Source organism: Plecotus auritus (assembly GCF_963455305.1).
Source record: "Plecotus auritus genome assembly, chromosome: X".
Lineage (NCBI taxonomy): Eukaryota > Metazoa > Chordata > Mammalia > Chiroptera > Vespertilionidae > Plecotus > Plecotus auritus.
In genome coordinates, this window is record NC_137784.1 from 134,249,648 (window position 1) to 134,264,295 (window position 14,648).

At 42.5% G+C, this 14,648-nt stretch overlaps 1 protein-coding gene across 1 annotated transcript; it reads left to right on the plus strand.

Moving 5' to 3' along the window:
• The first annotated feature begins 3,516 nt into the window (after positions 1–3,516).
• On the plus strand, positions 3,517–5,046 carry LOC308239296 (spindlin-2B). The gene is made up of 2 exons (XM_080652101.1): positions 3,517–3,652; positions 4,154–5,046. The coding sequence occupies exon 2, from the start codon at positions 4,156–4,158 to the stop codon at positions 4,927–4,929; it is 774 nt and encodes a 257-aa protein (XP_080508227.1). The 5' UTR covers positions 3,517–3,652; positions 4,154–4,155; the 3' UTR covers positions 4,930–5,046.
• The last annotated feature ends 9,602 nt before the right edge of the window (positions 5,047–14,648 follow it).

A 14,648-nucleotide genomic window follows, 5' to 3' on the forward strand; every position in this document is an offset into this window, starting at 1 on the left:
ATGGTCCCATTCATTTATTTTGCCTTTACTTCCCTTGCCTTTGGGGTCAAAATAATAAAATGTTCTCTACAACCAAGATACATAAGATTAGGGAGAAACCAAGATGGTGGCATAGGTAAACACCTACACAACAATTTCAAAACTACAACTAAAACACAAAACAGACATTATCCAGAACCACAGGAAGGCTGGCCAAGTGGAAATTCTACAACTAGAAGGAAAGAGAAAAGCACACTGAGACTCAGAGGAGCTGCAGAAGGCAGAGGTACAGAGGCGCAGGCAGGGAGGGGGCTGGCAACTGAGTACGCGGCTGGTTTTCTCAATCGGGAGGGAGACAAAACCTCCCAACTGCTCTGAACTCCAGTTCTGGGCGAGACTCTGGGGACCCAGACTCATTCAGGGAGAAACTGGACTGTCTGGCAGTGGGCGAAACTCAAGGGCGGCTTTCTCTCAGAAGTGCTTACAGCAATTACCAAGGGACACTGAGATCCGGGGGCCTCTTAGGGCAGGGCTGACAGGAAGCCATTGCTGTCTGCTCCACCCTGAAACTCTGCCCCATCCAAGCTGAGCACAGAGGCTTTTGCAAGTCTTGTCTCATAAGGGTGTCTCCAGCACAGAAGTTCTCCCAGCGTAGACACAGCTGATCCTCACAGCCAATTGGCCTGGAGGTCAATTCCTCCCAGTGATACCAACAACAATGAAGGCTTAACTACAACAAGACTGTGCACACAGCCCACAAAGGGGTGCACCAAGAGTGTCCACCACAGGTAACTGGGGAGGCTGAGCCACTGGGCCCTATAGGACACCTAGCACACAAAGCCACTCTATCAACACAGGGAAGCAACCAAAATGTGGAGACAAAGAAACAGGTCACAAATGAAAGAAATGGAGGAAAGCAAACGACTGGATATAGAGTTCAAAACCACGGTAATAAGGTTTTTCAAGAATTTTCTAGAAAAGGCTGATAAATTTAGTGAGACCCTAGAGGATATGAAAAAGGACCAACTAGAAATTAAGCATACACTGACTGAAATAAAAAATAATATACAGAGATCCAACAGCAGACTAGAGGATCGCAAGAATCAAGTCAAAGATTTGAAATACAAAGAAGCAAAAAACACCCAACTAGAAAAGCAAAAACAAAAAAAATATGAAGATAGGGTAAGGAGCCTCTGGGACAACTTCAAGCATACCAACATCCGAATTATGGAGGTGCCAGAAGAAGAGAGAGAGCAAGATACTGAAAACCTATTAGAAGAAATAATGACAGAAAACTTCCCCAACCTGGTGAAAGAAATAGACTTACAAGTCCAGGAAGCACAGAGAACCCCAAACAAAAGGAATCCAAAGAGGACCACACCAAGACACATCATAATTAAAATGCCAAGAGCAAAAGACAAAGAGAGAATATTAAAAGCAGCAAGAGAAAAACAGTTAGTTACCTACAAGGGAGCACCCATACATCTGTCAGCTGATTTCTCAACAGAAACTATGCAGGCCAGACTGGAGTGGCAAGAAATATTCAAAGTGATGAATAGCAAGAACCTACAACCAAGATTACTCTACCCAGCAAAGCTATCATTCAGAAATGAAGGGCAGATAAAGAGCTTCACAGATAAGAAAAAGCTAAAGGAGTTCATCACCACCAAACCAGTATTATATGAAATACTGAAAGGTATTCTTTAAGAAGAGGAAGAAGAAGAAAAAGGTAAAGATAAAAATTATGAACAACTAATACATATCTATCAACAAATGAATCTAAAAATCAATTGAATAAAAAATCTGATGAACCGAATAAACTGGTGAATATAATAGAATCAGGGGCATACAAAGGGAGTGGACTGATAATTTTCAGGGGGAAAGGGGTGTCAGGGGTGCTGGAAGAGACTGGACAAAAATTGTACACCTATGGATGAGGACAGTGCGGGGGGGTAAGGCCATATGGTGGGGTGGGAACCGGGTGGATGGGAGCTATGGGGGGAAAAAAGAGGAACAATTGTAATAATCTGAACAATAAAGATTTATTTTAAAAAAAGAAAGAATAAACCTCCAAAAAAAGAAAAAAAAAGATACATAAGATTAGTACCTATGTTTTCTACTATGTAATTTATTGTTTCGGATCTTATATTTAGGTCTTTGATTCATTTTGAATTAATTTTTGTTCATGGGACAAACTGTAATCTAGTTTCTTTCATTTGCATGTGGCTTTCCAATTTTCCCAGCATCATTTATTGAGAGGCTTTCTTTTCTCTATTGTGTGTTTTTGGCTCCTTTGTCAAAAATTATTTGCCCATATACATGTGGTTTTATTTCTGTCTTCCCAAATATTTAAAGAATCTTAGCATTGCTTAAAGAATAACCAACTTTTTCTACTGAATTATAAAACTGTCATTTTCTGTTTCTTATAAAGTTATTTTTTTTTCCTGAGCTGTCCTTTGTGATAAGTAGATCACATTACCATTTTTTGTGGACACGTTTTCCAAATGTTCAGTAATGAGGGAAAAGTTAAATTGTGGTCACTATAAAGTTGAGGTTTATAGACTAATGGTCAGATATGTAACAGGTGCTCAAGAAATATTTGTTGACTGAGTAAAAGAAATAATTTTTTAAAAATATCTAATGTCCTGAGAAAGTGCTTATTCTATATGGAAAAGAACAGAGCATGAACTTGCATATGCAAAATATCCAGGTTTTGTGAGAGCCTAGAAAAAAATGGCAAATGGAATAATGAGTATTAATGTTTTGCAGTGAGCTCCGGGGAATGGGAAGTGTAATTTCAGTTGGTTATTTTCTTCCTATCAATTTTTGAAATGTATGCAGTGTTAACATTGCGGAAGCAATTATTTTGCAATTTTAAAAAAGAGAAAAAAAAGAAAGGCAGGAATAATCCTTAAAAAGTAAAACCCAAGAATGACCACTCAGGAAACATTATGTAGAGACTGGATCAAGATGGCAGACTCAAAATTAGCACATTTCTCTCGTCCTATCCCAAATGCTTACAAATGACAAGAAAGGCAGATTTATGTATAAAGAACAACTACATAAGGGAAATAAAAAAAAGAAAACACAAATTCCTGGAAGATAAAAAGCAGAGAGGCATGGACACTGAGAGGTTGGAGGTCAAGGTGACCACAAGAGCCAAAGACCCCTGAAATGAAAAGACAGGGACAGAGTTGGGGGTCCGGGAGCTCCTGAATTTAGAAAGGGGCGGGACAGGAGACAAGGAATACCTCCCATGCCAAAGGCAGTGGTGGGTCTAAGAATGGGGGGCGGGGGCACCCAGTGTTTGGCAGGAAGGGGAGGCCACTCTCCTGGCAGGAAGCTGCGCTACAGAAAGGGGGAGGAGACTGCTGAAGCGGTAGCGGCGGTGGGATCCCAATGTGGCAGAGGGGCCTCTGCCGCCGACCTGAGGCTGAGGGTCCACAAGCACAGCGCTGGAGACGCAGCCGCCATCCTCTTAGCCCGCCCCGCCGCCCCCCTGGACGTGCTCCTGGCGCACCGATCCGCTCCAAGCAGCTCTTGCAAGCTCGCGGCTCGCCGCCCGCTAATTCTCCTTCCACGCGGGCTCCCCGCGAAGGCAGGAGCGCGGTGTCCGATTTGGGCACGTGAGGCCCGCTCCCCGGAGGTGGACGCCAGGCAGGCAAGGCTATTGGTGGGTACCAGGTTGGAAAGAGAGCGGGGTGCACTCCTGCAGGAGATGGGGGGCGAGGGGGGCGAGGGGGGCAGGGGGCGGAGGCTGACTCGCAGCGAGGCTGGGGTGCTCGGGCTGCAGGACAGCGAGCGCCCGCGGGTCAACGCTGGGGAGGGAGAGGCGCCTTGCAGGGGATTTAGAGTGGACGCCAGGGGCGGGCGGTGCAGGCAGGGGCTCGGAACTCGGAAGCAGCCTGCCCCCTGCTGCGGAGTTCCTAACCCCAGCCAGCACCGCCGCCGCCGCCGCCGCCGCTGCCCTTCGCGCAGCCTGAAGGAGCCCTGGACAGAGAGCTCTTGCAGGCACGCAGCCAGGACTTCAGCGCTGGCTACAGGCTCGCAGGGGAAATGTAGTTGCAGCGCAGGGTACAAAGAGATGCCGCTGTCTGCCGAACGTCACCTTAGGGCATACTGACTGTCTCCCTACATTCTCTCCTCTTATCTTCCCTGCTCGCGCTGGCTGCAGGCATGAAGACCCCCGGCGCACAGGAAGCCGAAGGGCAGCAAGCCAGGGCACCAGCCGGACGGGCCGCTGGGTCTGCAAACACCATGAAGAAAAGAAGCTTCCCAAAGAAACAGAGGGGGCGACCTTCGTCCCAGCCCCGCAGGAACATCGTGGGCTGCAGGATTTCCCACGGATGGAAGGAAGGCGATGAGCCCATCACCCAGTGGAAAGGAACCGTTCTGGATCAGGTGCCTATAAACCCCTCTCTTTACCTGGTGAAATACGATGGCATTGACTGTGTCTATGGACTGGAACTTCACAGAGATGAGAGAGTTTTGTCTCTTAAGGTTCTTTCAGACAGGGTGGCGTCATCTCAAGTCACTGATGCAAACCTTGCCAACACCATCATCGGCAAAGCTGTGGAGCATATGTTTGAGGGCGAGCATGGTTCTAAGGATGAATGGAGAGGGATGGTGTTAGCCCAAGCGCCGATCATGAAAGCGTGGTTTTATATTACCTATGAGAAAGATCCCGTGTTGTACATGTACCAGCTTCTGGATGACTATAAGGAAGGAGACCTCCGTATCATGCCAGAGCCCAGTGAGCCTCCGCCAGCCGAGAGGGAGCCAGGGGTTGTAGATGGCCTGATAGGCAAACATGTGGAATATACCAAAGAAGATGGCTCCAAACGGATCGGCATGGTCATTCACCAAGTGGAAGCCAAACCCTCTGTGTACTTCATCAAGTTTGATGATGATTTCCATATCTATGTCTATGATTTGGTGAAAAAGTTCTAACTGCTAGTGTAGAATTTGCCACATTTGTGAAAACAAATGTATAGGTTGTGGATATGCAAAATAATGTTGTTTTTCAGTGTGTTGGAGTTTAAGGGTCCCGTTGATTTAGCATCGTTGCCAGCATAACTGTTGTTTGTTCTGAAAAATACAAATGTGTGTGGACATGACATGCTGTGTGGAAGGACTTTATCATGTTGAAGAGACTGGGTGTGTTTGGTGGATGGGGCATGAAAGGAAGGGACAGCTGTAAATTCAGGCTGTGAATAAAGTTCAGCTAGCATCATCATCAGTCATCTAAAAATGGAATAGGACTTAGCTGGCCTGCTCTAGGAAGGAGGGAGGAGAAGGAACTAGAGATGGGCTGTGGGGGGAGGGCACAGGGGAGGTTGCTGCTTAGGAAGAAGTGGGGAGGGGCCAGAAATGGAGGGGCTTCCTGGGGGGAGGGATGTCTTAGGAGGGGGAGGCACCCAACTGGGAGGAGATGAGAATAACAGGGAGAGGGAGATCTTGGGGCTTAGAGGAAAACAGACTGAATAACTTGAGTAGACAGGGCACAAAGAATCTCACAAGAGGTCCAGAGCAAGGGGAGAAAGACAGAGTTGGCAGGGATTTGGGGAGAGGCTAAAGGATACTCACTCTAAGGTGGGACCTAGGCATGTGAGGACCAAAGGGCCAGGGATGCTGAAGAAGGAGGAATTCTAAGAAGAAAGACTGACCCAGGGAGTGAGCCTACAGAAAAAGAGGTGTGGGGAGTGGGGTCCAGGAGAGAGGGGAGGCCCAGGAAAAACTTGCACTTCTGACAGGTCCACATTGCTTTCCCTGGCTCTGGGCACAAAGGATGTGGCAAAGGAGAGAAACCAGGTGGCTTGGAGGTTCCCTAGAAGGGTATTTTGACAGGGATGACTCAAGGGTTAAGCAGGAGCCAGGATTATACCTAAAAGGTTCATTTCAGGGACTTCATGCCACAACTGCAAAGCAGGACCCCGGACCCTCAGCCTAAACACACTCACATTGTGCATTAAGCATGTGGCTGTGGGAGGCCTCATTGCTCAGAGGACCCAGGTGCAGCAAATCTTGGACCTGAAGGTCTTGGTTCCGTTACCCTACACTGTGTAAACAATTCCTGTGGGCCTGGGTCAGTGGGCTCTCAGATCTTAAGAGCTGTGCCATGTTGCACTTGGAAAGTATTTTATCCACAAAAATGGAACCTTGCAGAACCCAGCAGCATCAGTCCCCTCATTGTTCTTTCTCTGGCCGGACTGAACCTTGCTTCCCTTCGGAGGAGGGACATCAGAGGATTGTGCCTACTGTTTCTCTCCAGGGCATGAGCATGACAGTCCATACTTCCCATAGTTGGCTTCAGTCCATGCCTCTCGCAGTTGGCTCCCGCCAGTGCTGCACCAAACTGAGGTTTGCTGTCCCCAGAAGCCCCATCTGTTGGCTATATCCCAACAGATCAGCTGGCTCTCAGGGAACTCCTGGCCAGTTTTGCCCACCCCAGGCACATGGGTAGCAGTGATGGGAGTTTGTGCAGCTGTGTTTCCAGGTGAGATAGATGGCATGGGGAAGTCAGGCTGGGATCTGTGGCTTGGTGTAACTCACTCCTTTGGCTCTGTATTGCCACATAGCAGTGTAGTGGTTGTTGGTGTGAGGCTGCAGTAACCCCAATGAAGTCCCTCCGAGATAGGGTGTCCTGACACATGGGCCTTTCTCTTCCTCTCCTCCTTCCCTTTCTCCAGTGCTGCCATGGAAGGTCCCCTTAAAACCCTCTCTCTGGTTTTCTCATCCTACAGTTCACCAAAATATACCCCTGCCTTAATGGTAGAGTTCTGGTCACTCCCTACTACCCAGCTTCAACTAACTCCATGTGTAGCAGTGGGAGGATGAGGGAGGAAGCTTCCAAGAGTTAAAGAATTTGTAATTCATCTTCATTCTCCACCCAACATGACCTGAAGATGTTTGTTTCAAAAATGACACAAACAATCCCACCTCATCATAGCAGGGGTAAATTTTCTTTCATATATCACACAATTTAGTCTGACAAACACCGTAGGATACTCATGAGCTAATTTCAGCCAGCTGTCATGTTTTATTTGATCTTCCTGTTTTTTTGTTTTCTAATTAACATAGTTTTCTATGCTTATATAACTACTTGGACATTTGGGAGATTTCTTATTTCTGGCCCACCTGTAAAAAAACAAAAGTAAACTGTGGATTATGGTCCACATTTCAACAAGGATACAGCAGCTGAGTCTGAGGAAGGGCTCAGCCCATTATAGATTCAGATGCTCTCAAGTTGGCCAAGCCCCCAGCAGGCCTGTTTCATGAATAAAATGCCCAGTTGTCCCCTGAAGGCATTAGTGTGTGTAGCTTTGAGGCAAGACCCAGGGAAAACTGATTAGCTCCCTTTTTTTGGCTTACTTTGACCCCATTTTTGTCTATTTTAGCTTCATCGCACCAATAGTAACTACAGGTAGCTCTCTGATGCTAGGCAGTCTTCTAGGCACAGGAACATATGATGTGGTAATGACCAAAAGAAACAAAATAATCCTACCCTCTTGGAACTTTTATTTCAGTGTGCCAGACAGTAGGCAAGATATATTCAATAGATAGAAATTATTTTCAAAGTGATAGGTGTTAAGAGGGAAAATTCGGAAAGCAAGATATGAGGAATGGAAATTCCAGACAGGAGTCTGACATTGATTCGATAGGAAGGCCAGGGAGAGCCTCGCTGAGAACGTGGCTTTTGAGTGAAGACCTGAAGGCAGTGAGAGGACTGGCCCTGTGCATGTCTAGGGAAGGAGCCTTACAGGTAGAGGGACAGCAAGTGCTGAGCCCCCAAGACACGTGTGGTCTCCCATGTTCTAGAAACACTGAGGATACCAGCATGCCTGAAGCTGAGGGAGTGAGATAGAGTTCAGAGAGGTGCTGGGGATCTGGGAGAAGCAGAAAGTTTAGAGCCTTGGAAGTGCTAGAATGGAATTGGTTTTACACTGAGTGTGATGAGGAACCATTTGAATATTTTCAACAAAATTGTGATGTGATTTGTCTCATATTTTAACCGGATCACTCTGGAACCTCGGGAAAGTACTTTGTATAGATTGCAAGGATTAAAACAGGGAGGTCTGATATCACTGAAATAGAGGAGAGACCTACAAACTGATTTGCATGCATGAAAAGGGAATCATAATAAGTGACATTTCATATAAATGAGAAGTGTCTTTTTATTCAATAAAGGGTGCTAGATTAATCTGTTTTTCATAAGCCAAATAGTAACCATAGCTCTTCCTCACACCTTGTACAAAAAATAATTTCCAAGTGGATAAAGGTTAACACTTAAATTTAGAAAGTAAATTTATAAAATTTTTAAATTCAAACGGAAGAGAATGTTTATAGTTTTTCTAATGGGAATGGGGAACATTTTTTAAAGGGACATAATACTGTATAATTTACTTAGTTAAGTGTATTGTTTTTATACTTGTCAGAATATAAAGTACATAAGTATGTGATTTCCCTTCTTTTTTTCACTTCTGTATCCCAGATACTTAAAATAAGATCTGGCGCAGATTTGGTGCTCAGTACTATTTCTTGAGTTTATGTGTCTCACCAATAATCAGAAAAATTGCAATTAAAATGACATACAATTTCATATGCATTAGATTAGCAACAGGCATGAAGTTTGAAAATGTGTTGTCAACTAGATAAACAAGTGGGAGAATCTATACATTGTTGGTAGGAGTTCAAATGGAGATAAGTTTGCCATTATATAGTGAGTTGGAAGATGTTATATTCCAGCAATTTTACTTTTTATATTATTGGAAGACAATTCTGTATGGATCTTTCATGTTTCTATACATTTTGCAAGCAACCACTGAATGTCTTTTGTTTGCTACCTTCTATTGAAGAATGTTTGGATAACAAACATCTTTGTAAGATGAGATGGTGGTTCCCTTTGTTGCAATGGGCAGGAATGTATGTTACAATATAATAAATACAATGTCTGAAGGCATGTTTACTGCCCATTATAAACGATGAGGTTAATTAAACTGAAATTTTCTTTCCTCTATTGTATGTATGTGTCAGATGCCCATTTTGCCTCACCCTATGGTAAGTGGGCCTCAGGGATTTAGGGTGAAATTGCTGCTACTCTGGCTATCGCTGTTGCTGTGAATACTAAAATATTAATGAGGAGGAATTGAGGAAAAGGTTGCAGGATGAATACCAGGGAGTGGATTCAAAGACAGATGCTGGGACCATGCATTGTTTATTGCAAATTCAACTCCTGGTGGGGCCTCAAGCTCACTCCATTGTGACAAATAATGCTAAGATTGATCCTGGATAAATAGAATGTTTTGTCTCTCTTCAGTAACAGTGAGAGACAAACAATGACACTGCGAGTTAAAGGAAGTTAAATCACAAGAACCCCCGGCAGAACTTTTGCTAGTTGAAGTTGGATATGTGAGAACTGGGCAAAAAAAAAAATGCTTGTAAAGTGAAGAATGTAAACAGCTTGGCTGTCTTATGACTCAGCCCATCCATCACATGATCATAGAAGCTTTAAATACTTTCAGAGATGATAGCAAATAACTCAGTTACTTTTTGTTTGTTTGGTTGGTTTTTAGTAGTGGATACTATCTGCTTAAGGTAATATTGGCCCTCTTGGGGAGATTTTCTAAGACAACCAATCTCCTATGTATATCATAAATGAGTCATTAAATACTATTTGGGTTCTTACTGCCCAAGATTTTACTAATGAAGTTAACCACCAAAGAATGAGAAACAGAATCAAAAAAATGTAGATAAATTCTTGATGATCAATCTCTCACCCTTGGAAAACTTCCCTAGCTCTTATCTTGAAAACATGGGAGAAAATAAGAGATATTATTTTACTAATGAGGTAGCAGACACCCTGGGTTATTTTGAATTTCTCACATAAGTTTATTGCTGTGTGAGCCAAATCAGCCAGTGTGTCTTTGAAACCCAGTTTTACTGAAAAATAATGTGATTGTGCCTGCTGAGTCAAAACATTGTCTAAGGCAAAAATAGATGATGTTAGCCATGAGGGTTTTGCCACCTGGTATAGAGCATTGAGTCATCCGAAAACATGGAAAGTGAGATTGCACGAGACACAAGCAGCCACTATGTCACACAGAATTGAAAGCAAATGCAACGCCTTCCTAAAGGTACAGAGCTGCTCTCTCCATGACCCTGAAAACGCTCTCGCGCGCTCTCTCTCTCTTTTTCTCCTCTCTTCCTTTCTTGCTTTCTTCTTCCGTCTTATTATTTTTTATTTCACCCATCCACGTACACCCACTCCTTTAGCAACTGTCAGTCAACATGTTCTCTATATTTATGGGTCTGTTTCTGTTTTATTTATTCATATGTTTTGTTTTGATTTTTAGATACCACCTATAAGTGAAATCATACAGTATTTGTCTTCTGTATCTTTGTTATAGTAAATAATGCTGCAGTGTATCGTTTTTAATTAGTGTGTTTGTTTTCTTTGGATAAATACCCAGAAGTAGAATTGCTGGGTCATATGGCAGCTCTATTTTTGGATTTTTAAAGACCCTATGTACTGTTTTCCATAGTGGCTGTAGCAATTTACAATTCCACCAACAGTGCACAAGGGGTCTCTTTTCTCCACATCTTCTTCCGCACTTGTTGTTTGATTTATTGATGGTAGTCATTCTAGTAGCTATGAGGTGATATCTCATTGTGGTTTTAATTTGTATTTCTCTGATGATTAGTGATGTTGAGCATTTTTTCATATGTCTTTTGGCCATCTATCTATCCTCTTTGGAGAAGTATCTATTCAGATCCTCTGGCTATTTTTAATTGGATTGTTTGTTGTTGTTTTTAGTGTTATGAGTTCCTTATATATTTTGTATATTAACCCCTTATCAGACGTATCATTTATTAATATCTTTCCTCATTCAGTAGGTTGTCTTTTTGTTTTCTTGATGTTTTTCTTCACTGTGCAAAAGCTTTTTAGTTTGATGTAGTACCATTTATTTATTTTTGCTTTTGCTGCCCTTGCTTGAGGAGACATAACAAAAAAGATATTGCTGAAAGCAATATCAGAGTTTATTCCCATGATTTTTTTCTAGGGCTTTTATGGTTTCAGGTCTTAAATATAATGCAAAGCCTTTCTAATAGTACAGGGCTGCTCTCTAACTCCATGCTTCCTGAATCCTCCCTCTCCTTTAACCCAACCACAGCTACTACTATGAGGAGAAAAATGCTTACTAGTAGAGATGAGGCTGAGTCTTCTCTGTCCCTAAAGGAGATCAAATGCTACATGCATCCATCTAAGTAGGCTGAGGAGTTATGGTGAGGGGAGAGAATCAAACTTTTATGGCTCTGTTAGACATGGATACCCCAGTCACTACTCTACAGGACCTGTGGAAGGCTTCAGCATCTAGATACCACTTACAAGTGAAATCATACAGTATTTGTCTTCCCTATCTTAGTTATAGTAAATAATGCTGCAATGAACATAGGGGTACATGCATCATTTTTAAAAATATATTTTTTATTGATTTCAGAGAGGAAGGGAGAGGAAGAGAGATAGAAACATCAATGATGAGAGAGAATCAGTGATCGGCTGCCTCCTGCACGTCCCACACTGTGGATTGAGCCCACAACCCGGGCATGAGCCCTGACCAAGAATCGAACTGTGACCTCCTGGTTCATAGGTCAACCCGCAACCACTGAGCCATGCTGGCCAGGCCATGCATCATTTTTAATTAGTGTTTTTGTTTTCTTTGGATAAACAACGTGTTTTCTTTAGTAATGGGTTTGGCTGGGTTTAGAGCAGGAAAACTCAAATATGGCATTGTTAGTAAAACCTTTAGGACCAATTATGCACAGCCTTGGTGTTACCTCTACATCTGAATATATGGTAGGAATGGATGTTTGTATTTCCCTGTCCCATAAGTGATAGATGAAATTTAGCCTCATGTAGAGAAATGTTAGTGAGGAACATAAATTACTCCCCCACAAGCCTCTCTACCTAACCCTGGGTGGTTTAACACAAAGAATATAGAATCTCTGGAGGAAAACAAGAAAACTATAGCTATGATTAAATACTTAAAGAAAGCAGGAGATGCAAGATGTCTATAAAGCAGCCATGTATGTTCACTGTAAAAGTCTAAGAAGAGTTGAAGACTTATAATGATCATTGTCAAATAAATTGTTTCTCCTGTAGTCTCAGCTGTTGCAAACAGTATGACTCTAATTAATCCATTACACACACTAATGGCACATGGTACACTCTTTTGAACATTTATAGTACCTTTTCCCCCCATACTACTGGCATCTGAGGATCAACGTCTGTTCACATTTATGTGACAGACCTCTGATATATGTTTTGTAGTACTTCTTCAGAGTTACCTAAACTCCATTGTCATTTGTGAAAATTGGATAGGTCAGAAATTAGTGGAAGTGCTTATACACTCTGATTTCCAAAAATTTCACTATATACATGATGTCCTGATGGTCAGTAGTCACAAGCTTCAGTCTTAAAACCATTGCTTGTGGTATTATCATACATTCCTTAGGAAGAGTGGGTGAAAACCTCCAAAGTAATTTGAGACCCTGCTTGCCAAGTAATGTTTCTTGGGACAGTGTAGGCAAATTTACAACCCTGAATCATCAGGCAGTAAAGAAAAATGTCTCCTCAGCCCTCACCAATAAAAAGGAAGACTGGCACCAAACTGGATCCTTTGGATATTGGAAACAGTTTGTGATTGTTTGGGCATTCTGCTTGGTCCTTTAGATCAGCTAATTCACATAGCATCTTTTAAGGGGGGCCCAAAACAACGTACTATTATGGAAACTGTCCAGCAAGCTGTGTCATGCTATCTTTAGTGCCCTACATTTATAATGACCACTTTGAGCTTTATGTCTCTGTAACTGATGATTTTCCAATTGGAGTCTCGGGCAAAAGGAAGCAGTCTCTGCCTGGAGGTATGCCTTGGGGTTTGGGGTTTAGCTTTTCTTTGACATAAGTGTTAGATATATCCCTTTTGAAAAGCAACTATTAATGTGCTACTGGGTTCTTCTTATAACTGAACATCTTAACCATAGAGGCCTTGTATCTTTCTAGCCTGAAGTTCCCTTTTTGTAATGATCAATTCCAAAATAACACCTATTATGGTGAGAAAAGATCAACAAACCTTGCTTGCCAAAGGTAAATAATATATATTAAAACTTACCTGTCCTTACTCTAGTGGTATATAATCTTTTTTAAATTTTCACCCAAGGATATATTTACCGATTTTAGAGAGAGAGAGAGAGAAAAAACCCATCAGACACATAGATTGGTTGCCTCCTGTACACACACTGACTGTGGAAAAACAATCTATATATATAAAAGCCTAAAATGCAAATTGTCCCTGTGGGAGTTTGACCGGGAGACCCATCGCTCGTTATGATGTGCACTGGCCACCAGGGGGCAGTGCAGAACGAAGAGAGGCCCTAGTCAGCAGCTGGGGAAGGGAGGCCCCGGACAGCAGCTGGCAGCTGGAAGGAAGGCCCTGGCTGGCAGCCGGAAGGTCCCGATCGGCCATGATAGCCAGCCAGGCCTAGGGACCCTACCCGTGCATGAATTTCGTGCAACTGGCCTCTAGTTTTAAATATGATGTTACAGGCAATAAACATTAATATTTCAAGAAGAACAGATTTCAAATATAATAATATTACCAAAACTCACTAACATAATATAATATCACAAAAGTTGTAGGAAATATTAAAAATCTGCAAATAACAGGATTACGTCTATTGTATTCTAAAATATTTTCCCCCTCTGGCTCTATTTTTGTTCATTAGCTCATGTTGTTCATTATATTCCACAAATGAGTGAGATCATGTGATATTTATCTTTCTCTGACTGGCTTATTTCTCTGAGTATAATGCTCTCCAGGTCCATTCATGCTGTTGCAAATGGTAAGAATTCCTTCTTTTTTTTTTACAGCAGTGTAGTATTCCATTGTGTAGATGTACCACAGTTTTTTAATCCACTCATCTGCTGATGGGCATTTAGGCTATTTCCAAATCTTAGCTATTGTAAATTGTGCTATGAACATAGAGGTGCATATATTCTTTCTGATTGGTGTTTTTGATTTCTTGGGATATATTCCTAGAAGTGGGATTACTGGGTCAAATGGGAGTTCCATTTTTTATTTTTTGAGGAAATTCCATACTGTTTTCCATAGTGGCTGCCCAAGTCTGCATTCCCACCAGCAGTGCAGGAGGGTTCCTTTTTCTCCGCATCCTCACCAGCACTTGTCATTTGTTGATTTGTTGATGATAGCCAGTCTGATAGGTGTGAGATGGTACCTCATTGTTGTTTTGATTTGCATCTCTCAGATGATTAGTGACTTTGAGCATGTTTTCATATGTCTCTTGGCCTTCTGTATGTCCTCTTTCAAAAAGTGTCTATTTAGGTCCTATGCCCATTTTTTGATTGGATTGTTTATCTTTCTTTTGTTAAGTTGTATGAGTTCCCTGTAAATTTTGGAGGTTAAGCCCTTATCTGAAATATCATTGGCAAATGTATTCTCCCATGCAGTGGGCTTTCTTGTTGTTTTGTTGATGGTTTCTTTTGCTGTGCAGAAGCTTTTTATTTTGATGTAGTCCCATTTGTTTATTTCCTCCTTAGTTTCCATTGCCCTACGAGCTGTATCAGTAAAGATATTGCTATGACATATGTCTGA

What these genes read in the sequence shown, in the direction of transcription:
- LOC308239296 (XM_080652101.1), top strand. Translation starts at nt 4,156, where the DNA reads ATGAAGACCCCCGGCGCACAGGAAGCCGAAGGGCAGCAAGCCAGGGCA.